The 25,909-nt window shown below is 40.0% G+C and overlaps 2 protein-coding genes across 6 annotated transcripts in view; one reads left to right on the top strand and one right to left on the bottom strand.

Annotated features, from left to right (window-relative positions):
* Nucleotides 1–17,967, top strand: part of ARG1 (arginase 1) — a 43,155-nt gene extending 25,188 nt beyond the window's left edge. For 2 of the 3 annotated variants that reach the window (XM_072996657.2, XM_072996665.2), the window contains 7 exons: nucleotides 4,043–4,115; nucleotides 5,300–5,474; nucleotides 6,518–6,677; nucleotides 9,569–9,663; nucleotides 10,591–10,695; nucleotides 12,282–12,418; nucleotides 13,795–17,967. In XM_072996657.2, the coding sequence (XP_072852758.2) occupies nucleotides 4,073–4,115; nucleotides 5,300–5,474; nucleotides 6,518–6,677; nucleotides 9,569–9,663; nucleotides 10,591–10,695; nucleotides 12,282–12,418; nucleotides 13,795–13,952 (873 nt within the window). In that variant the 5' untranslated portion in view covers nucleotides 4,043–4,072 and the 3' untranslated portion in view covers nucleotides 13,953–17,967. The remainder of the gene's footprint in view (nucleotides 1–4,042; nucleotides 4,116–5,299; nucleotides 5,475–6,517; nucleotides 6,678–9,568; nucleotides 9,664–10,590; nucleotides 10,696–12,281; nucleotides 12,419–13,794) is intronic. The other variant, XM_078383344.1, reaches the window with a different exon arrangement.
* MED23 (mediator complex subunit 23) overlaps nucleotides 14,350–25,909 on the bottom strand; it is a 51,501-nt gene continuing 39,941 nt past the window's right edge. For all 3 annotated transcript variants that reach the window (XM_020815542.3, XM_020815543.3, XM_020815544.3), the window contains 10 exons: nucleotides 25,648–25,828; nucleotides 23,354–23,524; nucleotides 22,260–22,476; nucleotides 21,533–21,769; nucleotides 20,045–20,210; nucleotides 19,750–19,822; nucleotides 17,439–17,653; nucleotides 17,091–17,211; nucleotides 16,064–16,195; nucleotides 14,350–15,412 (listed from right to left, as the gene is read on the bottom strand). In XM_020815542.3, coding sequence (XP_020671201.2) covers nucleotides 15,242–15,412; nucleotides 16,064–16,195; nucleotides 17,091–17,211; nucleotides 17,439–17,653; nucleotides 19,750–19,822; nucleotides 20,045–20,210; nucleotides 21,533–21,769; nucleotides 22,260–22,476; nucleotides 23,354–23,524; nucleotides 25,648–25,828 — 1,684 coding nt within the window. In that variant the 3' untranslated portion in view covers nucleotides 14,350–15,241. The remainder of the gene's footprint in view (nucleotides 15,413–16,063; nucleotides 16,196–17,090; nucleotides 17,212–17,438; nucleotides 17,654–19,749; nucleotides 19,823–20,044; nucleotides 20,211–21,532; nucleotides 21,770–22,259; nucleotides 22,477–23,353; nucleotides 23,525–25,647; nucleotides 25,829–25,909) is intronic.

Here is a 25,909-nt window from a genome sequence, read left to right as displayed (position 1 = left end):
CCCTTGTGCCAGCAGTTTAAATAATATTCACTTAGTGTTGGTTAAAACTTTAAAAACATTTACTATATAAAACATCTAAACTAACGGTGCTTAAAACATTTGCTTTGATATATAGACTTATGCGTGACTTATTTATACTAGTATATTTTCTTCCTTAACAGACATAGTAACTACTTCTAACAGAAATCTCTAACTAACAAACAACTTCTAGACGGTCACAAATCTAAGATATAACTAACTGAATAGCACAACTCACTTGTTTTTATCTACCTGGAAGTTAACCCTCTTAACATCTATTGGCTAATGCCATTCAAAATCTGTTTGGTCAGAAAGCTCCACCATGCAAATAATACATTCCAGTTTCCCCTGTACATATATATACACATACATACATGCTGTGTTGCACTTATATATTCAAGCATCAGGAAGGGGTTTATGGGGAGGGGGCAAAACTCACTCCCACAGTTCTGCAAATTAGAGCCCCCCCCCCCTTTTAGGTTTATTGCTCTGAGAGACTGGGTCAGGGAAGAACAAGGATTATGTGAGCTAAGATATCTTTTGACGTCTATGTATTTAAAGTAGTTGTAATTTATTTATAGAATCATGAAGTAGGAAGGGGCCTATAAGGCCACTGGGTCCAACCCCCTGCTCAATACAGGAATACAAATCAAAGGATATCTGCCAGGTGGTTGTCTAAAATTAATTTCTCTTGAATGCCTCCTGTGGGGTTCCACTGTCATACTACTCTAAAACAGTTAGGAAGTTTTTCTTGATATTCAACTGAAATCTGGCTTCCTTTAACTTGAGCCCATTGTTGTTTGACCTGCACTTTGAGTTGATTGAGAACAGATTCTGCCCCTCCTCTCTATGACAGACTTTCAAGTATTTAAAAAGTGCTATCATCTCTCCCTTCAGTCTTCTTTTCTTAAGGATACACATGCCAGGTTCTTTCAGTCTGCCTTCGTAGGGTTTGGTTTCCAGCCCCCTAATCATCCTTGTGGTTATCCTCTGAACTTGTTCCAGTTAGTCAGCATCCTTCTTGAAGTGCTGTGTCCAGAAGTGGACACAGTACTCAAGATGAAGCCTAATCAGTGCTGAATAGAGGGGAACTTGTACCTTGTGGGATTTTGAAACTATACTTTTATTACGGCAGCCTAAAATAGCATTTGCCTTTTTGATACCCACATCACACTGTTGGTTCATATTCAGCTTGTGAGCTACAATGATTCCAAGACCCTTCTTACTCGTAGTATTGCTGAGCCAGGTATCCCCCATCTTGTAACTGTGTGTTTGGCTTTTTCTTCTGAGGTGCAGTACTTTGCCCTTATCCCTGTTGAATTTCAGTCTGTTGTTTTCGGCCCAGGGCCCAAGGCTATCTACATCATTTTGAATTTTCTTTCTGTCTTCCAGGGTATTAGTTATTCCCCCAAAATTTTTGTGTCATCTGAAGGTTTGATTAGTATTCCCTGCACCCCATGATCCTGCTAATGAATAAAAATGTTGAAGAGCACAGAGACTAGGACTGAACCCTGGGATACCTCACTTGTTACTTCATCCCAGTTTGAGAACAAGCAATTAATCATCAGTCTCTGAGCATGATTCTGTAGCCAACTGTGTATCCTCAGTATATTAATGAATGTGCATTTTAGGACTTTATTTAACTACGTATTGCTAAAGAGGAGGAAGAAAACGGGGGAGGGGATATAGTAGCATATTAAGGATAAATAGATTTATTTCATTGTCGACTTTTGTGAATCCATAAAGAGTCACATTGAAATAAAACTGTCAGTCCTAGTGTGCTATAATAGTTTGCCTTTTTCTCTTTCTTCTTTTCCCCCTTTACTTTTGCCAACATGTTGAGACAGACTAACATGGCTCTGGAAGTTTTTTGAATTTGTTCTAGCTGTAGATCATATTTCTGTTTCATCTATAACCTGTGCCACTCCCAGGTCATGTCTTCAGGATGCTATGATTGCTAGAAAGCATATGGTTATTGTTAAACCACCCAGAGTGGCCTTGCAACCAGATGAGCAATACATACATACATACATACATACATACATACATACATACATACATACATACATACATACATACATACATACATACATACATACATACATACATACATACATACATACATACATACATACATACATACATACATACAAAATTACTGAGAAGAAAAATCCTAATTAAGTGCTGGAGGGGATCTGACCACACTTTCCACTTCCTCACGCAGTCTCCTGTGATGCACACATTATATGTGGTTCTGGGTCAGCCAGGTGGACATTTTACCTTAATTTTTAAAAAGGACATCATAATATTTATATTTTAATTTACATGTTAAACCAGCACAGCAGCACTGTTGCGACATGCATTCTTGTGCTTTTTAAGTTTATCCATCTGAGAGGACCACACAAAAAACTGTGCTGTGACCCTTTCTGTGGCCCTATTGCCAAATTTCTGCGGCAACTGGGATACCTATGAACCATTGGAAGGAGGAGATAGAAGAAGGAAAACTTATTCATTAACCTTCTTCCTCTACTGTTCACACCAGAAGTTGGACATCATGGATATTCTACTTTGGGTCTAGGTACTCTAAACAACAATGTTGTTTGCATCTGAAGTAGTTTCCAGGATTTTTCTGCCAATAAGGTCTTCTTCCTCCTGCTTGTCTTTCTTCATTTGTTTTACCTTGAATGATCAGCTGCAACAGTCCGTATTTTTCTTCCTTTCTTTATTACATAATTGACGTTTTCTGGATTTTTTCATTGTATGATTTCTTGGTCTCTATTTATTTGCTTTTGTATTTCTGGGTTGGTCACTCTCTCAGTCCTGGGTAACATGGAAGGAGACCCCCCTCCCCAAAAAATGTGAAGAAGGTGAATACATTTGGGTCCTGCCCTCCAGGCAATGACCACACTTTGTTGGCTGCTCCTTCCACTCCAGTAGCTCCACTGGATGGCTTCTGACCCAAAGGAAGACAGAAGACCTTCTAAACCCAAGACATTCTTAGCATCCCATGATAAACACACATTTCAAATACTTCTTTCTTCTTTTTAATGGCAGCTTGCCATACTGTAGAATTGAGGATATATAGAGCTTGCCCAGTGTGCATTTGGAAAGCCAATTGTAGCTTATTATTATTTTTACTTGAAGGGAGCTGCTTTGGGCCATCTGTGTTTGGATTTTTTATTTTATGGTTTTACTTCCACTGTTCATTTAGCAGGATCCCCAGATACTTATATTTGTCAAAACACACCATGCTTTCATGTATGGACTTCAACTGCGTTTCTTGGGCTGCTTGCATTTTATTGATTACAATGAATTTGGATTTTAAATCTGTGCTCATCACTTAAGACATGCTCATTCATTTTAAAACTACGTGTATTACTTACTCATTAGCTTTACTAAGTAACCTTTGCCGATAATCTGGTCAATCAAGCCAGCCCAGCATGTGTACCTAGGTTCATGTAATGGCCTATCTTCCCTAAATAGCTAGATGCAGAATTATGCTTCCCAGGTTACAAATCCTTCTCTCAATCCAAAATGTCTGTGTAAGCTTTGGCATTTTGGGGAGGGGGTTCAGTGTTGTAAAGGTCAAATTTCAGGAGTGGTTCCTATTCTGTAGGTTTTGTGGAAAATGTTAACTTACCCTTGTAACACTGCATGGGTAAATGATACATGATTTGCTGTGGAAGTACAATACATTGTGCCATGTGATCAGTTAAAAATAATTTGAATAAAAGGCCGTTGCAAATCAACCAGGCCCTTTTTTGCTTCCCATATGGATTCCCTGCTCCCTTTGTGGGCTTCTACTTTTTAAAATTGGGAGCAATTCAAACTCTGTTTTCCACAAAGGTCTCCTGCAGCACCACATTTCAAAAGAACAAGGTTTCTCTCCCCTCCCCTCCAAGTTTTCTTAACTGTTTTGAGTACAGAGGGCTTGGTTTTCATCAGCAGAGGCAGAGGGAATTATAGATGTCCTGTGTACTAGGCATATTGCAATGACTTGATTTAACCTTTTCATCCCTATTAGTCACAAGAAGGGGTGGAAGAAGGTCCAGGAATGCTGAGAGAAGCTGGATTGCTTGATAGGTTAAGAGTACAAGGTAATGGAAAATATAATTGGTGATAGTTATGATGTTATATGTATATCCCTGAATGCCAGCTTTCTTAAAGCTTTAAAAGAGCTTTAATATTATTCATACAGAAGATCAAGCTTTCAGTTTACAGAAGGAGGAAGCCTAATTAACTGGAACGTATAACCTTTTTGTGCTGTTTGATTCATTCCATAAAAAACATGTAAGTGATCCCAAGATAATTTCATGTTTTTTCCCCTTTCATGCACCCTTTCCATATGAATGTGTCTCATCCACTGAGATGCTATTGCATGCTGGGGAAGGCCTAGAGTAGATATTCTTAACTTCTCAGGCATTGATGGAGTTTATCTCTCACAATCTCCAATCAGTATAGCCAATGGTGAAAAAATTCTGGCGCTGTAGTTCAGAAACCTCTGGAGATCTGTGCATAGAAGGCTACTATTCTACATCATATGCTTAGCCAGTCTGGTGCTGGCTATTGCGAGGCAACCCTCATGATTAGTCACTCTTTTTGTTGTTGGCAAAGGATGTATTATAAACTAATCCTCTAGTAGCAGCTTGCTACTTTCCTGTGCTGGGTTGTGGCAGAAGGGTCTTCCTCCCCCCCCCCCCAAAGCATAGATGGTTTCCACATGAGGTGCAGAGAATTTATGTTGAACACTGTCCTCATCTATCATATGGTTAATGATTATGGTTATGATACCAGAGGGTTAGTTTGGAACACATTAAGAGGATGATGATGCTCTACACTAGATCACATTCCAGTAAAATCAATAAAACATACAAAACATGCAAAAACACACCACACCACCAAACCAATTAAACTGTTCAAGTCAAGGTACACCATCCATCCATCCATCCATCCATCCATCCATCCATCCATCCATCCATCCATCCATCCATCCATCCATCCATCCATCCATCCATCCATCCATCCATCCATCCATCCATCCATCCATCCATCCATCCATTTACCATCTGCATTTCCTTGTCACCTATGACTATATTGCTTTAGCACCTACACTCAAAGCTGCTTGAATGTGTCAGTCTATGTAACTAGGTCACATTCTCAGCTGACATTCTCTCTTAAACGTTTTAGCGTAAGCAAGCAATGCTTTTAAGAAACAAGAGTGTATAACTGTATTCTTTGGGTTTCCCTTTCACTCCTCCATCCCGGCCAACCTGATGCCCAGGATGTGATGTGAAAGACTATGGAAATCTGCAGTTTATTGATGTTCCAGATGATAGCCCATTTAATGGAACGAAGAATCCCAGGTCAGTTGGGAAAGCAAACCAGATGTTGGCCAGTGTTACTGCAGATGTGAAGAGGAGTGGAAGAACCTCAGTAGTCCTTGGCGGAGATCACAGGTATTGGTTTACAGTAAACCAGGCCACATGGAGTGGTGGCTCTGTCACCTGGTGCTGGAATAAATCTCGCCTTTATTTGGGTTTGGTATGGCTGATTCTTCTTGTCTGGGGTCAGAAACAGATGTTTAGCCCACGAATGCCTGTTTCTGTCCCAAATGCTGTTTTTTTGAAAGTGTTGCTGCCAGGTTTGAAGGGGTCTGTGGGCAAGATGGCTGCTGAGTGTCTTCCCTCAGCGTGTAATTTCTCCTTGAAATGAAGATGGACCAGGGATGAGACTTTTGGACTTTTAGGATTCCAGTTGTCAGAACTGTGAGCTGAAGGTAACTTTGGGACTCTCACAGTACATTAGGCTGTTCTGCAGCTGGATTTTCTCAGACAGGATAATGACCATCGGCTTTTTTTATTTTATTTTCCGAGAATGAGACGTTTGGGTGTGTTTTTCTTTCCTAGGGTGAGCTGCTAGCTGTCTTGATATCTGGCGAGCTGAATCCGTCAGTTCTCATCTAACTCAGTTAACAATAAGAAGCACCACCTTGAGCTGGGCATCTAATGTTCATTTATCTTAACACAAGACAACGCTGAGGTAGTTCTGTCAAAAGACTTGGTTATTTTGAGTCGGAGGATAATCCCATGGGGAAATTGATTGTAGTCTGGACTACTTGTGGAGCAGTCCAGTGTGGTTTTGTTTCCAGGTGATCACATAACTCATGGGGAAATGCACTCCAGCCGGACCCCAATCCACACACAAGCCAGACATTTTTGGTCCCGCTGTAGGGCTTCTACTTTTGGAGGGCCAGGCAGGCTTACTTTAAGGTACAGTACTCCTGTTAAGGCAAGAGATACTGGTGCAGTCAGAGACTTTTACAATCACCTGATCACACCCATTACAGTTATTACAATTCTTTGACTGTACAGTCAAAAGTTGGGAAACTTTTATTTGTAATGAGTTTTTTTAAATCATAACGTTCTTTTTGTTACAAATATTTATCTATAATGCACGCTTTGTACATCACCCTACTTCTTCTGCTTCTCTGCTTACTCAGCCTGGCCATTGGAACCATCTCTGGACATGCAGCAGTTCACCCGGATCTCTGTTTAGTTTGGGTTGATGCCCACACTGACATCAACACGCCCTTAACATCTCCCAGTGGCAACTTGCATGGACAGCCCCTGGCTTTCCTCATCAAGGAACTTCAGAAGGAGGTAAAGGAAGGGTCTACACTTTTGAGAAACCTGACTGCCTTTCTGAGGGCTGCTCTTTCCCAGAGCTTGGGAAAAAAAGATGCCTTGTTAAGATTACTGTCCAGTGCCAGTATAGACTCTGGCTGTGGAATTTTGGGAATATGAGTGTGTATTTTTTGCACTGCTTGGATTTCCCCCCTTCTAAATATCACAAGTTATGTCATTTATTTCAGCCTTGGAAAAAGAGTGACATTTGAAAGCTTGCAGAGACCTATCTAGCCCTCAGTATCAGTTATTGACTGCCAGAGTATCTATCTTCTTGTCAATGAGCTTGTCTGTGTATTTTTGCCCAAGTGTAACATGGCTTTTGAATGGCAAATTAGAGGCTTTGGTGTTATATGTTTCATTCAAAAGCTGGCTGAATAGTTCAGCAGTATAGCTATCTGGCTGTGGAGTCAGAGATTGGGAGTTTGACCCCTCCTTCTACTCCGATGATTAGAGCCAGCCTGTGTGGCCTTGGGCAAGCTGTTCAGTCCCAGGGCACCCCCAGAAGAATGGAATGGTAAACACTTTCTGAGTCATTTCTACCTGGAAAACTTTGAGTTGACTTACAGCAAATGATTATTTATTTATTTATTTATTTATTCATACCATCAACTGTATCATTGCAAAAAAATTGTACTGCTACTCTATGTTTGGGATTATAGCTAGTTCTGGATGGGGTCTCACTCCCTCTGAAGAGCAAGTTGGCAGCTGCAAGTGGCTTTTGGATCCATTGCTGCCCTTTCAGAACCAGGTGGCTGCTGTGGCCAGAAGGCTTTTTCTTTAGCTTCAGCTTGGTGCACCAGTGGCATGCTGTTTCTAGGAAGACTGGGCCACAGTGGGTGTATCCTACTTCCCTCCTGATTAGCTTAATGTAGTGCATTCCATGGAGTCGTCCTTGAAAAGTGTTCAGAAGCTGTGGGTAGTGTAATGTGGATCAGCCAGGCTGTTGCCTAGTGTTGATTTTAGAGACTGCAAATCACTGGGCTTGAACCAAGTGCAATGGTTTCTAGTTTCCTTTGAAGCAGAGTGCTTGTCTTCACCTATAAAGCTGGCTTGGGGCCAGGATATCTAAAGACTGCCTTCTCCCCAGAATCTGGGATCCACAGTGGAGCCCTTGAGGTATGAACCAAGCCACCATATTAGGAAGTACCAGGGTGATGACTACATAAGGATGGGCTTATTCTGTAGCAGCGTGTTGAAGGCAGAACTTCCTCCCAAGGGAAGCCACTCTGGATCCATCTCTCAATCCATCCCTCATGAGCTTTTTGGTGGGCAGCCAAGACTATGGCTTTATAAGGCCTTTAGTGGTTAAAACTATTGTTAAAACTTGCTTTTACAGTTGTTCATACGTTTTTAAAGAACGTTGGCTTTATAGATTTTTTATCTTTTAAATAATGTTTTATCCTTTTGTTGTTATTACTTGGTTTGGGGGTCCTCATGGAAAGAAAGTGCTGCTAATAACTACTACTGCTACTAACCCAGTTTGGTGCCACCCCATGTATTGCTGAAACGGAAAAAAACAGATAGCTGCAAGACCATGAGATATGCAAGGGTTCCTGGATTGAGCTCAGCCCATGCTTTGCCATGGCAAAGTGATTTCCACTGAACAATTTCACCAGACGTCTGTTGTGAAATATGGAGTGCACCCCGTGTGTTTCACATTTGTCCCATTTGTCACTGGATGCGGACTGTCCTATGTATCTGGGAGCAAATGTCTTGGGTCTTGCCCCATTGCTTGTATACATTATGAGTACATGTAAACTGAACAAATTAAAGTAGTTTGATGCCACTCTGTTTCAGTCCCATCCTGTGGAACCCTGGAACATATAGTTTGGTGAGATGACTTATCTGCTGGAGACCTCTAGTGTTCTAATTCTGAGGGATATATTTGAGCAAACTACAGATCTCAGGATTCCACAAGATGGGGCCATGATGGTATTAAAAGGCCATGATTGAGAAGTGTAAACATTGCAGAAGCAGTTTTGAGCAGTAACAATGTCCCTATGCTATCATGTGGATCAGGGCCAAAGGCAGAATAAGTAGGGATTTCAATGGTGAGGGTTCCCTTTGCACTGCATTATTCACTGTCTAACAAATGTTTGACCATGTTTAAAAAACATATAACATTTTTAGATTCTAAACTTTGTGAACTATCCCCAGGGCTAGGCAAAGAATAGTTTCAAAATAAATAAAATACCGGCAGAAATCCCATTGCTGAGTATAGTACGTTGCATCGGAGGTAGGCCCATCGAATTTGAGGCAATTTGGTTAGTGTTGCTTCTGTAAATTCTTCTGATTCGAAGGCCACCCCCCCCCCCCAGTTGCGATTCAGAACAATAAAAAGTTGCAACTCGAGTGGGCCCATTTGAATCAATGAAATTCATGGACGAGCTGACTCCCCAACTCCCCACTGATTCAGTGGGCCTCTTCTAACGCAACTCACTAAGCAAGAGGATTTCCTAGAATGAACAGCAATTTAAAAACTATACATATTTTTAAATGGCCTATGAAGGTCTGAGGCAGAAAACTAGTTCTATTGATTTCTGAATTCTGAAAACTTCTCTTCTACCTTACCACAATTTTTTTAAAATATGTGATGTAAACTCTGAAAAGAGGGTTGTTAAAGAACAAAAAGACATAAAGTTCATTCGGGGGGGGGGAATGACTCTAAAAGTGGAAAAGTGGGGAAGGCTGATGCTAAGCAAGGTGGTTTTGTAATACAGTTTATTCTGTTTCCTGGAAATAAAAGATATGAATTATTGGTTTCTTCCTCAGTAAAGACCTAATTAAAACCCAGGTTTTCTGGTGAGGTTTAACTGGATTATATGAAGATTAAAATTTTGTTTTTGAATTTCAAATTCTCTCAGATGCCCGATGTCCCTGGGTTCTCTTGGGTGAAACCATGCCTTTCAGCTAAAGATGTTGTGTATATTGGTGTAAGAGATGTGGATCCTGGAGAAGAGTGAGTCTGAGAGTGTAATCTTGTATCTGTCTACTCAAACAACCAGAGTGATTATTTTCAAATGCGACCTACTCCCTTGCCTAGGATGTAGAAGACGGTGGCCTATGATCCTTTTTGTTATGGTGTAATGCCTCTGTTCAGGGGGTCATGCTAAATGTTTTCAGTAATGACAAGTGAGTTCTCAAGGTGCACCTCAACTTCACACAGAGTGCTACCTAGGTGTGTTGAGCCTAAACCTACTGGAAGTGAACATTCCCCTGTGACAGCACATAGCATGGGCACAACAGATAGGAAAGGACACCAAGGCTTTTTGCCATTACATCATTCCCAAACACGTGTCCCCCAGTTGTTAGACAATTCCATCATTCCAGAGAATAGGCTATTGCTGTCTGGGAGTTATGGTATGTGTGGTCAAATAGCACCTGGGGACCAGAGAATGGGAATAACTGCCATAGAGGATTGGACACCCAGTTGTTCCAAAATTGTAGGCAGCTCTTTTGGCCAGCACAATAGTTCCTTTATTTAGGACCAATTAAAATAGCAAAAAGCAGCAAGAAAGAGGGTGAGTTCTTGAATTTATCAAGAAAGTCATTGTGGCCTAGTGGCCAGAATGTTGTACTGGGAATCTCAGGGCTGCGGTGAGGATGAAGTGGGAAGGAGAAGACTCATGTATGCTACCTTTAAGTCAGTAGAACAAAAGCAGGGTGTAAACATGGAGGGGGACGATGTCTTTTTCTCTACCACATTCTAACCTGCAAGAAATTCCAAATCACTCATGGCTACAAAGTGAGCTGTTAAATTCAAGGCTGTTGCTGGCAGTCTGCCGATGAAATGCCAGAGACTATCTGTAGACTGCATCAGTGTAGATCAAGGAGAAGTTTTTGACTCTTCAGCCACTGATTCATTGTTGCTCTACTTTGTTTTTAGACTCCTTGTGAAATCTCTTGGGATAAAATGCTATTCCATGTCTGAAATTGATAAACTTGGAATTGGGAAAGTGATGGAAGAAACACTTGCATACTTGCTAGCCAAGTAAGTGCATAAAGTTTGATTCATTCATGAGATGAAGGGGGCATTGTGGCAAAGGATGACACCGACAGGGATCGCCAGATATGGAAAAGCAGGAGAACACTTCATTCTCATTCATTTCTAAACTGAGGGTTTTGGTATTGTACAACTAGACACATCTAGGATCATATTTTAAAATCAGTGGAAAACAAGAGTGCAAAAGTTTGGGCATTCTAGATCTTGACCACGCAATGAAAATACTAAGAAGCTAGACGGACTGGGTAATCTCCCGTTTGTTGCTTTTATGTATAGAAAACAATAAAAAACGTTGAGGTTCTAAGATGCATGCAGTAGTGTGCCACTGTACTAGAACCTTGCTGTTCAAAAAACTTTTGGGTCTTCCGTACTGTGGTGGTGTGGTGATGTTGCTGACCATTCTTGGGGTGCTCTGAGTAATCGGATTATTTTTTCTTGCAGCTTTGAGCACATCACATTATATTGAATAACGTCCATACAGTGGAATCCTTCTTTGTTGCTCAACATACTGGGATGCATGGAGTTGTCTAAGTGTAGCCTGTCCACACACATGCATAATTGCTCCTTGAGGTCTCATGTCCAACCCAGATTGCCCTCCTCCTTTGCCCACCTCAACCTCTTCTCTCCTGTCCTTATATTGCCTTCTTACAGTTCTCAAACATTCATATTTTAACTGCAGTGTTCATTTTAATTGTTGTATTTTCAGTTTCCTCCTTTGTGCTATGGTGAAAAAATGATAACAAAAAAACAAACAAGCCAGCACAGAAATAGGTGATATCCAAAGAAGACTCAACACAAACAGTAGTGAAGTGTGGAAAGGTGGAAAATGACCATAAGGAACATGCCCATTAGGACACATCGTCAGATGACCCCCCCCACCCACCCACAGAGGGCACAGATTGGTATCCATCAGTCTAACACTGGGGGTACCATGAGCAGATTGTGCACTGGAGCAAATCAGAATAAAGCAGAAGGAAAATACACGACATGGGTAGTGTTTTTTTTAAAAAAACTACAAAAGCAAGGTGTTTTCTTCATCCTTGCTTTGACTCTCTTGAACCACACCCACCCGTTTCAGCATGTCAACATGTGCACAGTGCAGTGCCAGTATCATAGATGTAGTGCAGATGGGCTTTTTACAGGAATGAACCTTTGTTAATAAATTTTATTTGACATTTTATTACACATTTACCTATTGGCTTCCGCTTTATTAAAGACAGTAAGCTTTCTTTTTGCAGCAATCTCTTCCAGTAATGTGACTGTCTTCTTAGATCACCTTTGGAGATTAGGTGCTGCTGCCTCCTTCCTGCCAGCAGTAATAGTGTCTGCTATAGTGATAACACTGCAAGAAGAAGACACTGTCTTCCCCTTGCTGCCTTATTTACAGTAAGTGAAAAATAGTGAGTCATAGAGGTCTAAGACAGAGGAGGCAAATGAGGATGTAAGATGAGGACAGAGATGAGTGGGAGGGGAATAAACAAAAGGAAATCAATTCTGTTAATAACATTTTTTTCTTTTTAATGACAGAGGATTTTTAAAAGAGCAGTAATATGTCATTCCCCCCTCCTCTTTAGCAAGAAGAGACCAATTCACTTAAGTTTTGATATTGATGGTTTGGATCCTTCTGTGGCACCAGCTACAGGAACCCCAGTTCCTGGAGGAATGACTTACAGAGAAGGCATCTATGTTGCAGAAGAACTATATAAAACAGGTAGCATAACCATTTTTTAAAATGTGTTGTGTTTAATTGTGAGGGGAAAATACCACTGTAAAGCCTTGAAAAAAAAGATTTGCAATTTAAGGAACAGCTTGTTTTTTTTTTTTTTTTTAAGGAACAAGAAATGCATGAAAAACAAATCAACAGTCTTGGGGTCTTAGTCTCTTTCAGTTAATAAAACTAGATGCGCTTTTTATGTTTGAACACTGGGTTTTTAGTGTTAACCCACTATGTGAATATTGGCTGGGGTCCAGCTCCCAAAATGGTATGGCAGCCAATATGTCACCAGACCATGCTCACAATTAGCTTGACTTCTGCTTATGAGGTAGTTTGGTTTCTCCAGATCGTATCAGGTTTTGTAAAAGAAGCAATTATTTGATAACTATCATCTGAAAAAAGAAAATCTCAGAACTAGGAATGTTATAACAAAAGCCTAATTTGTCGAGGACTCCTGTTTCACATCACAGAGTTGGGCCTATTGCAGTCAGTGCTCTTTGCCCAACCAAGCCCTGACAATTTCTAGCTTGCACTTACCAAGGACTACCCTGTTGGTTAGATGGGTGTTCTAACTCAGTAGGGGTTCCTGGATTTCTTCTTATGTGCACAAATGAGGGAGGAACTGCACATGGAATGGACTATTCAGTACTGTGTATGTAGGCAACAGGATACTAGGTTGAGAATCAGAGGATTCAGAAACCTGATTTAGATCAGTAAGTTGTTATTTAATTAATAAGATTAAATATTAAACATTGGCGTGTGTCCTATCCACGCTGGCATGGTGTAGTTATGCCAGTGTAAATATGCTAGATATGATGGCCAGCAACAAGGAATTGTATTCTGTAATTGCACAATTGGTCACTGCACAAGGCTCTGGTGGACACACTTGGGGGATAGCACTTCCATCTCAGTGTTCATGCATCACTGTGGGCACAACTTTGAGTTATGCATGCATTTAATGTTAGGCAGCTCCAGCTTAAACAATACATAATCCCAGTCAAAATGGCAACTTTGGTCTTTGACTCCTCTGTGATGAGGTTCTGTTTTGCAACAACTGAGCTGATTAATCACATTAATCCGTTTTCCTCTATTCTCTTGCTTTCACTGTCCTCAAACACATCTCATATTGTGGCCCTGCTGCTGTTGATGTGGTCAGCTTGGTCCCTTCTCCTCTTGGCCAGGCAGACTCTTTAATTAATTAATTAAATGTAAAAATCAAAGCATTTGAACTAACAAATCCTAAATGAGGCACTACTTTTTCATCCCTATGCTTGTGTGTCCCCAGACCTTCTCCGCTGATGTGTTCAGACATTCTGAACACTGTTCCGTGATTACCTCTGAAATCAGAATGAAGTTGTTATTTGCCTTTACAGGGCTGCTCTCAGCAGTGGATATAATGGAGGTCAACCCAGCTCATGGTAAGACACCAGAAGAAGTGAGCATCACTATCAGTTCAGCTGTGGCAATGATCCTGTCCTGCTTTGGAGCATCGCGTGGGAGGTCTAACCACTCAAGTTGCTGTGGTCCTTAATTTCAGGCTTTGAATATATGGAAACTGAGGCTCCAAGAGCCTTCAACAAGCACAGTTCCTAGAAGCTAATTTTGACGATTATAAGTAAAGTGCATTAGGCCTGTTACTCTGCATCCTTCATTTTGCTGCAGATGGTGGCGAAGAAGAGCTATTTAGGCACAAATTCTAAAGTAAAATACAATTATAATAAAAATTTCTCCTTTTTATTTAATTAAACTTTAGTATTCTGAATAAAGGAACACCTCTAATGATACCTGGGAAAGGTGGGGAGCCATGAAAGAAGGAAATATCCTGTACTCATATCCTAAATATATGGGACAACTGGTGAAATACTGCTTTTACATTTGCAAGGCAAAGGTTGAATAGCACCAATGTCAAGTAATTTTAATGAAAATAATTAAGTTATAAAAACTATTTTTTTATTAAACACTTTCAGTGCTACCAAATATGCATAGGGTTTTACAAATTCTAACACTTTTATTATCTGTCAAACAAGACCTTGCCTCACAGAAACATACTAGCAGTGCACAGAAATAAACGGCAACAAATGTAATACAATGCAAGTCCAAAATAAAGTGTAGTTATGATAAGCATTCACAATTCAGTCAGCCTTAAATCCTTCTCACAACTGACACATATATACAGATTTTAAACATAAATACATTTCACAAGTAGGTGAGGCAAGATTTCTCACTCAGCCTGTTTATTTTCCATGATGTGGATGACAGTGTGTTTTATTGCCCCAACTGCATCCCTCATTCAGCAGGACCATTCTCTAGAAAGAGCAAAAGAGGGCTGACAATTAAGAAATCAGATGCAGATTTTCTCTTCCATACCAGTACTTCAACTAGATTTGACAGCATATCCCAGCTAATAGGACATGGATATTTTTGACCTAATGTTCTTTTCCAAAGACAAAGATTAAAAAAGGAAGAAATGCTAAGTATTCCCAGTATAATGATACTTTCACTATCAAAAATACAACCGTTACCTTTGATGAGAAGAAAGGAGACGTGAATGAATGAGAATAAGGACAACAGTGGATCATGTTTGTAACAACTGTTATTTATACATCCATAAACCACCCAGGAATTTTGTAATGAAGTTATTTTACTGGGAAAAAGGCACCACAAAAATATTTTTAAATGTCATCTTGTAAATATATTATTCGGAAAGTTTAGTGTAAATTTTTCTTCATGCCAATTTTCCAAATGAGTTCACAGTGAGTGAAGTTTTCACCTTGGTCAGCATGAGACATCCTTCACAGAGACAGGGTTGAGCCCCTCGTTCTACTGTGACACTGGCAAAGCAACATTTACTGAGACTTGACTAGCCTGAGATGCAGGAGACACGCTGCTTATAGGTGGCTGAGGAACAGAAGCGGGCTCCATTTTGCTGATATGTATAAAGCGCAGGCGAAGTTTCAGAGCAGGCCTCAAGTTGCAGATAATTTTCTCAACCTAATCCAAATCAGGAAAAGAAAACGTCACAAAAATGAAAAGACTGTACAAAAATTAGTGTTACTATTTAAGATTCAGGGAGATGATTATATATATAGATATAGCTTTAATTTCTCAAGAGAGAACTTGTAACAAAGAGTTTTTGGCTTTTTGTATTCCTTTTGGCATGTCATCAGCATTTGGATGCCCAGTGAAATCCCACCTTAATTTCCAAGTTCAGAATACCTGCTCTGAAACAATGGCACTGGTGTGACTCTGGGCAGTATAGCCTGGGCTGTCCAGTCCTTCGCCCTAATGCGGATTCAAATGCTCAATTCCTAGGTATCCATGTTAATAAAATGGCAAAACAAATTTGTATGGTTGTGTTTTAAAAAAAATCACACTTCCAAAGACTTCACTTCAAATTTAAAACCTAATGATCCATGAAATTACTTGCTATGTTATGCTGCTCTTTGCCTGTATCAAACCTAAAGAGAAATGAGAATGTAGGAGAGCATTTTAATTATCCTCACATTATGTTCAGAAGAACTGATTTTAAAAGTAGAGTTTTTATTACTCATTTCAGAATGTGAAACAGGAAACCAAGTATACTTCAAAAGTATATTATTCACCACTTGATTTCAAGGGAGGTATATTGTATTATTCACTCACCTGATCTTTCACACTGTCTCCAGTAAACATGTACTTCACGTGATACAGAAAATCACAGATGGGATCCATGTAGTTGAGATGTGTGTTGCACTGGTCCACCTCCAGAAGCATTTCATAAAAGGCTACTCCAATCTATTGTCACACACAAGAACTATACTGAGAAAGGGTAAAAATCACTGTCTGCCCACTCTAAAATCACATCTACATGATGGATTTCAGATTTTGGAAAATGAATTTGGTGACAACAAGCTTCAATTCTAGGATAATTTGTAGGTACTAAAGAAATTTTACCATTTAAAGAGGAGAGGGGAAAACCCCCCAGAAACTTAAGTATTTTTAGAATTTCTTTATTTGATTTGCTACCTGTAAAAAACATGTGCTCATCCCTGCTTTCAGTGTCAAAGCCTCAAGTCAGCTACATTCAGCTACTTGCAGCAGAAATATAATTACTTTTATGACACCCAAAGTGACCTGTAGAGTTTATTTTTAAACTCTTTTGTTGTGCTTGAAGAGACAAGCTGGTGCATACTGGAATGTAATGTGCTGTGCTTTCTGCAGTGAGGTGACGCAAATTATGACTATTTATACAGGGCTGTGCAAAGCTGGGCCTTGGGAGAATTGAGTTGCCTCTTTCCAGTAATAAATTTAACCTCCAACATTCAAAGCAGGCAGAGCTGAACACAAGAGAAAAAAAATAGCCCTAGAATGTTTCATAAGCCATCATGAGGTTATTTAACCATGTGATGCATGGACTCCTGTGCCTGGTTTTTGTATTAGAAATATACTGAAAACTCAAGAGCGCTCACTTAATTAACTGCAAATGCTGTTGCCTTTGAAGTCTTTTGAAAAGAGAACAAAACTGAAGAATAAGTACAACGGGAAACGATCCAAAATACCTCCTCTCTGGACCAAATATATTGGCAAGATAGGGTGTCAAACTTGGGTTTCTTTTTTTGAAAGGCTTGCTGCTTTATTCTTTTGCTAAACAAAAGCACAACAGTAACATTTCCTACAATGAATAACCTACCTCTAGCATGCACCTTGTCCTCTCTTGCTGGAATCGCTGTAGGAAGGGGCCAACAAGGTGATATACATAGAGCAGCTGGAATTCAGTCTTCACTATTGGAAGCAACACTTCTGTGAGAAACCTGCATTATTTAGAAAAACTACAATTAATGACTCAAAAATAAATATTTCACAACCTGAAGATTATCAAAATCTAGCAAGAGTGCAATGTTACGGGTAAGAATAGAAATGGCACAATTAAATACTATCATATCTTTAAAAGAAGATATATATCTATTTTAATTGCAATTAGCACATATTTAGCTGGGAACAATATTCACAGAATACTGAGCAGATCTACTACACTTACTTTGGAATGAGAGAAAGCTGGCCTATGCTTGAATGGTGCCAGACTGCATGGGCCAATGCTAGGGTGTAGCTACAACACATTTCGGAGTACGACTGATGGCATGCTGTAAAGTCAAACAGCTGGAATGGGTAACCAACCCACTCGGTCTCTGAAGTCAAACTAGGACTGTTAATGACGCTCACAATCCGTTCATGGAGGACAATCCAGTAGGGCTCCTTGAAAAATAAAACCATACCCCAACCTCAATTATTAGGTAATTTGCAGGTGGAACATTCATTGATAGAAAGAGCAGCACAAAACAGAAGAAGTGATTTCTGATCTACAAGACACTCAGTCCCAGTTCTTTATGTTATGGAAGCAGGACAGCTCTCAACTCCTTATGGCTCCATATTGCACTGCTCTAGTAATGCAAGAACACAGTAACTGTAAAGAAGTGGTGAAATCACACTAACATCACATAGTAAACTCAATCACTAATGTAGAGAAAGAATACCCGGAGAAATACTATGTTTTATTACAAAAAGAAAAATTCTGAGAATATTCCCCAATTAAATAGTACAGTAAGGACCCCCATATCCATGGTGGATTGGTGCAATCCCCCATGGATGTGGAAAACCATGGATAATCACGAAAAAAATATTTTCACATGTATAACAAGAACTGGTCACTAGAGGGAGACAGACATGCCACATATATTCTTCAACAGGAATGCATAGCATGGTATCTGGCTTCCTCTAGTGGCCAGTTCTGCTAAAAACATTCTAAAAATACATATCTCTAGATTTTTTTCTTTTAATAATTTTAATATGTTCCGACGATGGATAAGTGAAACTGCAGATACGGATCCTACTGTACACAATGAAAGGGATAAAATATTTAGAGTGACTATAGCTGTGCTATACTCTGTCTCTGAATTCATCCCCTGACCATTTTTGAAACTGGCAAAAAATTAGTACACACATAACCACAAGTGTTCCATTAATATGTGAAGAAACATGCACTGGCCATTTATATATATATAAATGGGTGGTTTACAACAAAATAAAGCACTAAAACCAACACAAACATCACAATAATATGAAAAAGAAAATACACATATACTAATCAATTAAACTTAGAAAAAAATACAGCATAGGAGACAGGTAATTTAAAGAAGGTGGCACTGGTAGTTCAAGGGCTGGAAAGAACTCTGCATTCTGTTGATGTTGTGTCTTGAAATGCCTGTTTAAATAGCCAAGTTTTCAAAAGTCGCTAAAAGAACCTCAGTGAAGGGGTCGGCAAATCTCAGGTGGGAGTTAGTTCTATAGGTGTGGTATGACTGCCGAGAAGGCCCGGTTCCTGTTATTCTCTTTCTGGGCCTCTCTTGGGATGAATGTCCTCAACTGTCTGGCTTAGGACAAATGACTAGGTCGGGTATATCACATTGGAAGAAGGTGTTCTGCCAGGTATTGAGGTCCAACTCATTTAAGGCCTTCTCCCCCCATACACTTCTCCTTTGAATTACATGGGTCAGAGCAGCACAGTTTTGATTACACACATTTTCACCCGAATCTTTTCACCCACCCACCTACCCTGGCTACCCAGAACCCCATGACTTCAATACTGAAGGTATCAAAGTAGTTTACTTGCCCCCAAACACAACATCTCTAATTCAGCTTCTAGATTGGGAGCCATAAGTACCTTTAAGGCTCATTACAGAAAGTACTATATGGAAATGATTGTCAACGCTATGGAAGAGAATTCTGACAGAGAGAACCGTTCTGTATGTGTGTGTGTTAATCAACTGTTTACACATTTTTAGAGGCATAATTTTGAACTGCACAGAGATCCAGCATCCCTAACCCCAGTGTTGCTGAAGGAAGAAGTATATATGATTTGTACATATCAGCAATCAAAACGTATGTGAGACCTACTCAGCTTTGGTTGAAAGGGATATTCCAGTGTGCAGTGAAGTCCTTGGTTTTCAGAGAAAACAGCATTTTTCTATCTTTCATGCTTTAGAAGTAACACATAGGTATGCTCAGAGAGCAGAAGGCAGCTTTTAGATCTTCAGATATGATACAGAGATTGTATCTATCAAAATCCTAGCAAGATTGTGTTGACAAATAAGGAGAACAAAACAATGGCCCACAGACTGGAAGTGTTCAATATACATTCCAATACGAAAGAAAGGAGACACTAAAGACTGCAGTAACTATAGGAACAAAGCAAATAAACCAAACCGAAAGTAATTAAAAAAGCAATCCTAACCTATTTTTTCCATTATTTTTCCTATCTGTAGCTTGGGCTAACCAAACATGAGATGACTTACGGGCAAGGCAGTGATGATCAGTCCAATTGCGTTCATCCAGGCTGTGATATTGTCTCTGGGCACAAGGGGCTGGCTATTAATAAGGAAAAGGAGAAAAAAAGATGCATTTGAACTTAGTAGCAGGCCCAGGCATTCAAAAGATATACAACCACTTTGGGGAAAATCTACTAAAAATTTAAATCTTTGCTAGTTTTGATCCCCTATTAGATACTGTTTCCCACAACAGAGTTTCTCTAACTCTAAAATAATGTGTGTCCACCCCCCCCCCCAACCCTAAGGCACAATTTCCACATACCTCTTCAGCACAACATTCAGAAGGGCATTGCCCACATCCTTTCCTGGAACAGCCAACGCCATGAGTTCGACACAAGTGACATGGAGGGCATGGGCAGCTGGGTTAGGAAACTCATTGAACCTCCAGTCACAGTTTGGGAAGGGACTGGGCGATTTGCCAGCCATTGGTGAGCATAATTAAGGTAATAAGCTGTCAGATGAAGTGGGAACGCAGCCGTTCTCTGGGAAGGTATGAGCTTTCGAATGTGAGGGCCTCAGCAGGACTGGGCCAAGACATTTTGCTGTTCAGAGCCAGCTGCTGGCTCCTGCTCCCCCACTCCCATTGTTCTGTCACACACCCTTCCTTTCCAAATGTGTTCCTCTGATGAAGGGTAATATCCTTTGTTGGCACGAGGCTCTCAGGTTTCGCTTGTGGAAGATCCAATCCTGTTTCTCAGCTTTACAGTGTAACTCAGACATGGATGTATCCCTCAGTAAATAAAACAGCATATTGCAAATCCGAGGATGCTTCCCCCCATTAAATAAACAAAAAGTGACTTGCTAATAGAAAATTGGTGTTGTTTTTTTTCTTTGTGGTTGCTATTTTAGCTTTTCATATATGTTGCAGTCCTATGCTTAAAGGTATGGAACGCCCTCCCAACTGAAATTTGTCTGGCGCCAACGTTGATGACATTTTGGCGCCAGGTCAAAACTTTCCTCTTCCAGAAGCCTTTTAATTGAAATAACAACTGTGGGTCCTGATGATGGCAATTTTAATTGTATTTTAATTGTATTTTAATTGTATTTTAGTCATTTTATTGTATTGAATTTTAATTATTGTAAGCCGCCCAGAGACCTCTGGGTAGAGTGGGTGGCATATAAATTAAATAAAACAAACAAACAAACAAACAAACAAACAAATAAATAAATAAAGGTAAAGGTTCCCCTTGACAATTTTTGTCCAGTCATGTTCGACTCTAGGGGGCGGTGCTCATCCCTGTTTCCAAGCCATAGAGCCAGCATTTTTGGCCAAAGACAATCTTCCGTGGTCACATGGCCAGTGCGACTTAGACACGGAACGCTGTTACCTTCCCACCGAGGTGGTCCCTATTTATCTACTTGCATTTGCATGCTTTCGAACCACTAGGTTGGCGGAAGCTGGGACAAGCGACGGGCGCTCACTCCGTCGTGTGGATTTGATCTTACGACTGCTTGGTCTTCTGACCCTGCACCACAGGCTTCTGCGGTTTAGCCCGCAGTGCCACCACGTCCCTATTAGTCCTATGCTTACTTACTGAGAAATCTCATGCAACTCAATAGGACTTCCCATAAAACACACAGACTTAATGCTAAGCTGAAATCATGCATAGCGTACTTACTTCTCAGTGGTACCTCCCTGCTCTTCAGAACAAAAAACAAAAACAAACTATGAATGCATGGAGCAGTACAGGGTTGATAAAACAGCCTGATAATTCTATGCACATACATCTTGGTTTTCAAGAAAGGATATTATCAACTAGTCTTGCAATTAGTTTGCAATAATAAACATCATCAGGGATCCATGGGTTATCTTCTCTTGCATTCATAGCACATTTGAGGTAGGTTTCACTCAAACACCACCCCTGTGGCCGATTATCTTTAAGGGAGCCGATAATGGCATGGACGAGCTTCCGTTTGAGATTTGTGCGGTCTCGGAGATGCCCCTCATAATAGTGCAGAGTGTTGTACAGGTACGTTACTGGACGATCTGCCAAGAAGAGAATGGATGTGTTCACACTCTCATGATCTCTTTTGGGAATTAATGAAAAAAAAACATGAAAATGAGAAAAGAGCCTCCTTTATGTCCCGCCCCTCCTTTCATTAAAACATGAGAATCACATCCCTGCTGGTGACAGACCTTAGTAAAGGATGAAAAATGACTCTATTTTCAAACACAGTTAAAATCATAAAAACACTTCCTGATTACAATTGCTATGGATATGGTTATAGGCAGCTAGAGTAAAACACCTCAGTAGACTCTCACTAGCTATTAATCTAGTTTGAAGAATATCCACAGTAGAAATAAGCAGAAACTATGTTGCCACAGTATCTTGTTAAAATTAGGATTACTGACTTACTACTTCCTTTTCCTAAATTTTATACGTTTTATTCATGTTTCATTGGGAACAGATCATCAACTCATTCTGCAAAAGAAGTGATTTTTATAGCAAGTGAAAATGGTTCTGTGAGGAATTTACCGTGGAACTTGTATAAGCCTCCGAGGTGATCCAGCAAAGTCTCTAGTGACTTGGATACTGGAAGGAGTTCCAGAAATCTGTGAATCACAATATCAAATACTGGCAAGAAACGAAGACACACATTTCCAAAGTAGATAGGTAAGTACTGGTGTTGGGTCTGAACAGGAGGATTGACTTGCTCTGCTAACCCTTCGAAATATAGCTTTTCAGGGTATTTCTGGGGGGGGAAAAGACATACAAATATTCATATAGCCCCCTTGCTTTAATAAGGTTTCAAACACTTTCTTCTCAATTCAAATGCTCTGGATCCAGATCCCCCAAATCCTACAGACCTATGTACATGTGAAAACCAACACTGTAAAAAAGCTAGCACAAACTGAGCTTCATCTGCAGCTCTGTAGCTGGAAAAAATGTTCTACAGCAGTGGTCCCCAACCTTGGGCCTCCAGATGTTCTTGGACTTCAACTCCCAGAAATCCCGGCCAGTGGAGGTGGTGATGAAGGCTTCTGGGAGTTGTGATCCAAGAGCATCTGGAGGCCCAAGGTTGGGGACCACTGTTCTACAGTATAAAACCCACACCACGATACAATACTTCTACAGATTTTTTTTAACCTCAGCGGCCCAAAAAGATGTCTGTGTGTTTCTGCTATGGGAAAGAGTGATGGGTTTTTTGAAGCAGTGAAATCTGTGCACATAAACATGAAGGTATGTGCTTCACTCCTAGTTACTCATCTCAGTAGCTTCCTTATAGCTATGCAGCTGTTGCCTTGTTGCAGGTGCTAAGAGTTATCTTAGTTCCCTTAAGTCTCCTAAATAAGCTCCTATTTCCCTGCTCAGAGATTGTGTGCACTTCTCAGAAGAGGTTCTTGTTTCTAAGCAACTCTCCTAATTCAATTTTAATACAGAAATACAGCGTACTCTCATTCTCTCTCCATGATTTTGTAATAACCTAAGTACAATAATCTTATTAAACAAAATGTGCTACCAAACAAAAAAGTATGTAGGGAATAAACTGTGCTGCGATCTTCTCGTTTTAAGTCCTCAATCAATTAAGCACTTCACAATGAGCTAAAAGAAGTAATAAGCAAAAGTACCTTGTGATAGCTCATGTGCTTCGTATGCCAGTCATTCTGCAGCCAATGCTCTGGGGAGTTCTCTTTCACAAAATCACTCACTCTGTTTCGAAAATCATTCGGTTTAAGTAAGAGCAACTGGATAATGAAGTAGCACACTTGAGCTTCGTTTCCTTCGTGACTGCGCATTGCCTGAAACAAAAAAAGACATGAAAAGGATACTACAGAAAATCACAAGGCAACTTTTTTGGTTACACTAGTATACTAGGAACATTTTGGCACATGTGGGAGGGGGTAAAGAATCTGGAGCCATTTAAGATAAAGAATGAAGCCAAATATTTTCACAGCATTGCTCCCAGTCCTTGGAGAAATGTGACATATTAAATAAACAAATAAAGAATTTAATAAATATAGCCATAGGACGTGGTGGCGCTGCAAGGTCGAAAGATGAGCAGTTCGAATCCACGCAACAGAGTTCCCGTTGCATGTCTCAGCTCCTGCCAACCTAGCAATTCGAAAGCATGTAAAAATGTGAATAGATAAATAGGTACCACCACAGTGGGAAGGTGTTCCATGTCTAGTCGCGTTGGCCACGTGACCACGGAAACGGTCTATGGACAAACGCTGGTGCTACGGCTTGGAGATGGGGATGAGCACCGCCCTCTAGAGTCAGACACGACTGGACTAAATGTCAAGGGGAACTACTACTAATATGTGGAATTCTAATATGAATATAATTGCTAAGAATCCTTAGCCCCAACACAACATACAATATAATGAAATAATGGGTTTATATTTATGTAGATTGGACAAATCTACCATGAGAATTCACAACTAAAAAACAACACATAAGCCTTCCTGTTCACAGTTCATAACAATATCATTTGGACCTCCATAAGTTCTCATTGGTGCAAGTTGTGTTTGTTTCCTACCGTTCTCCCTGTATGAGGAAATCAAGAAGGTTACAACTATTTTACAGACTGGTAAGATTAAGACTTTATTTCTGTGCTGGAACAAAAGGAAGTATTGCTCAACCCTCCTTTGGGATTTAGAAATTTTGTATCATATTTGCTAGCAGTATGCTTGGGATTTGGATGAGTCCTGAACTCTGAATCAAATTCAGAGAGATTTGGGAATGTTTCAGGTAAAGTGACACTCCTCCAAGTTGGAATGTATCAAATGTGAAAACTTCTGAACACTCATTAACAATTTGGATTCAGGAAGAACAGGAAACATTCAAAAATCTATAATTTTTCCCCACGTTCTCCACATAAAAAGAGTGATGGGGTGGATGGGAGCAGGGAAAACAAAACAAAACAAAAAGGTGGACCTAATTTTATGACTGGCAACTTTTTCTAATCACAGTGAATGATTTAACTAAGGCTGTTCAATCCAAATGTCCATTGGGAGAGATAGCAGATGCAATAAATTGCAGTGCTGTTATAGTGTTCAGAACCCCTTTGTAGTTCTGTGTCTAGGGAGCACGAACATTTGGTGGAATTGTGGAACTCTGTCCTTTACCCCTGTGCTGCTCCTTCTTAAATGCTGCTTTGGGACAACTGTACCCCACATGCCATTTTCTACACGTCACTAAACCACCAGGGAGAGATATAGAGGGGAAGTAATCACCCCTCCCCTAAATCTGAACATCCCATTTCCATACAAAGCACTGTGCTAATTCACACTCTTACAGCTTTCTTACCCAGGTTCATTTCTGTGCTCACATCTTCAGAAAAATTACCCAGAAAGAAAAATACAGTGGGATAACAATTTCTCTTTTTGGAGATTCTGTAAAGGCTGCTTATGCACAAAACACACTATATACATGAAGAACTCTGCAGACTATTCATATTAATTTTATCCAATTTTTCTAAGAAATGAAATTATAAGCAGTTCCTTTTTAAAAGACATCAACATTTAAAGTAATGTAGCATAAAACCTCTGTTCTTATTTGATTGAAATTAGACAAGACATGCCTACAAGTGTCATTCAGTTCTGACAAACAGAAAAAGAAAGCAAAAAAACCACTATAGTCACTTGTTGATTTCCAGTGACAGTCACTGGAAGGCACAAAGATTTGAATTTTTGAATGAAGATTTGGATTTGGACAAGCGTTAAACCAGATAGCCTCCACATCAATCCAAAAATGAATCTGCCTACTTCCTGAATTAATAAATCAGGAGCTCAACATAATCCCGTGGTTGGTTCACACTCCCTTTTACTCGCCGAAGCTACCACAGAATACGTCAATTGGAACTGGACTACTCCTTTTAAAAGTGGTAACAAAGGGAGGCATTTTTTTCACAGTTCCTTACCAAACACAGTATCAGCCGATCCAACGTGACAATATTGTATTTCCACACCATGTCATTGAGAATCTCGATACACTTGTTGAGCTGCTGGCCCCCGGCTGATGTTGAAAATTCATAGACTAAGAAATCCGCAAATGTCCGAACATGAGCGACCAAAGCTCTGGCTCCAATTTTTTCCAGTACTCTAAGACACAAGAGAAAGAAAATCAATGGTAACAGGGCCACTGTTGATTTAATAATGCTGAACACTGTATATAAACACCCC

Source organism: Pogona vitticeps, chromosome 1 (genome assembly GCF_051106095.1).
Source record: "Pogona vitticeps strain Pit_001003342236 chromosome 1, PviZW2.1, whole genome shotgun sequence".
NCBI lineage: Eukaryota > Metazoa > Chordata > Lepidosauria > Squamata > Agamidae > Pogona > Pogona vitticeps.
The sequence above is the reverse complement of the archived record's forward strand: the minus strand, read 5'-3'. Positions and strand labels throughout refer to the sequence as shown.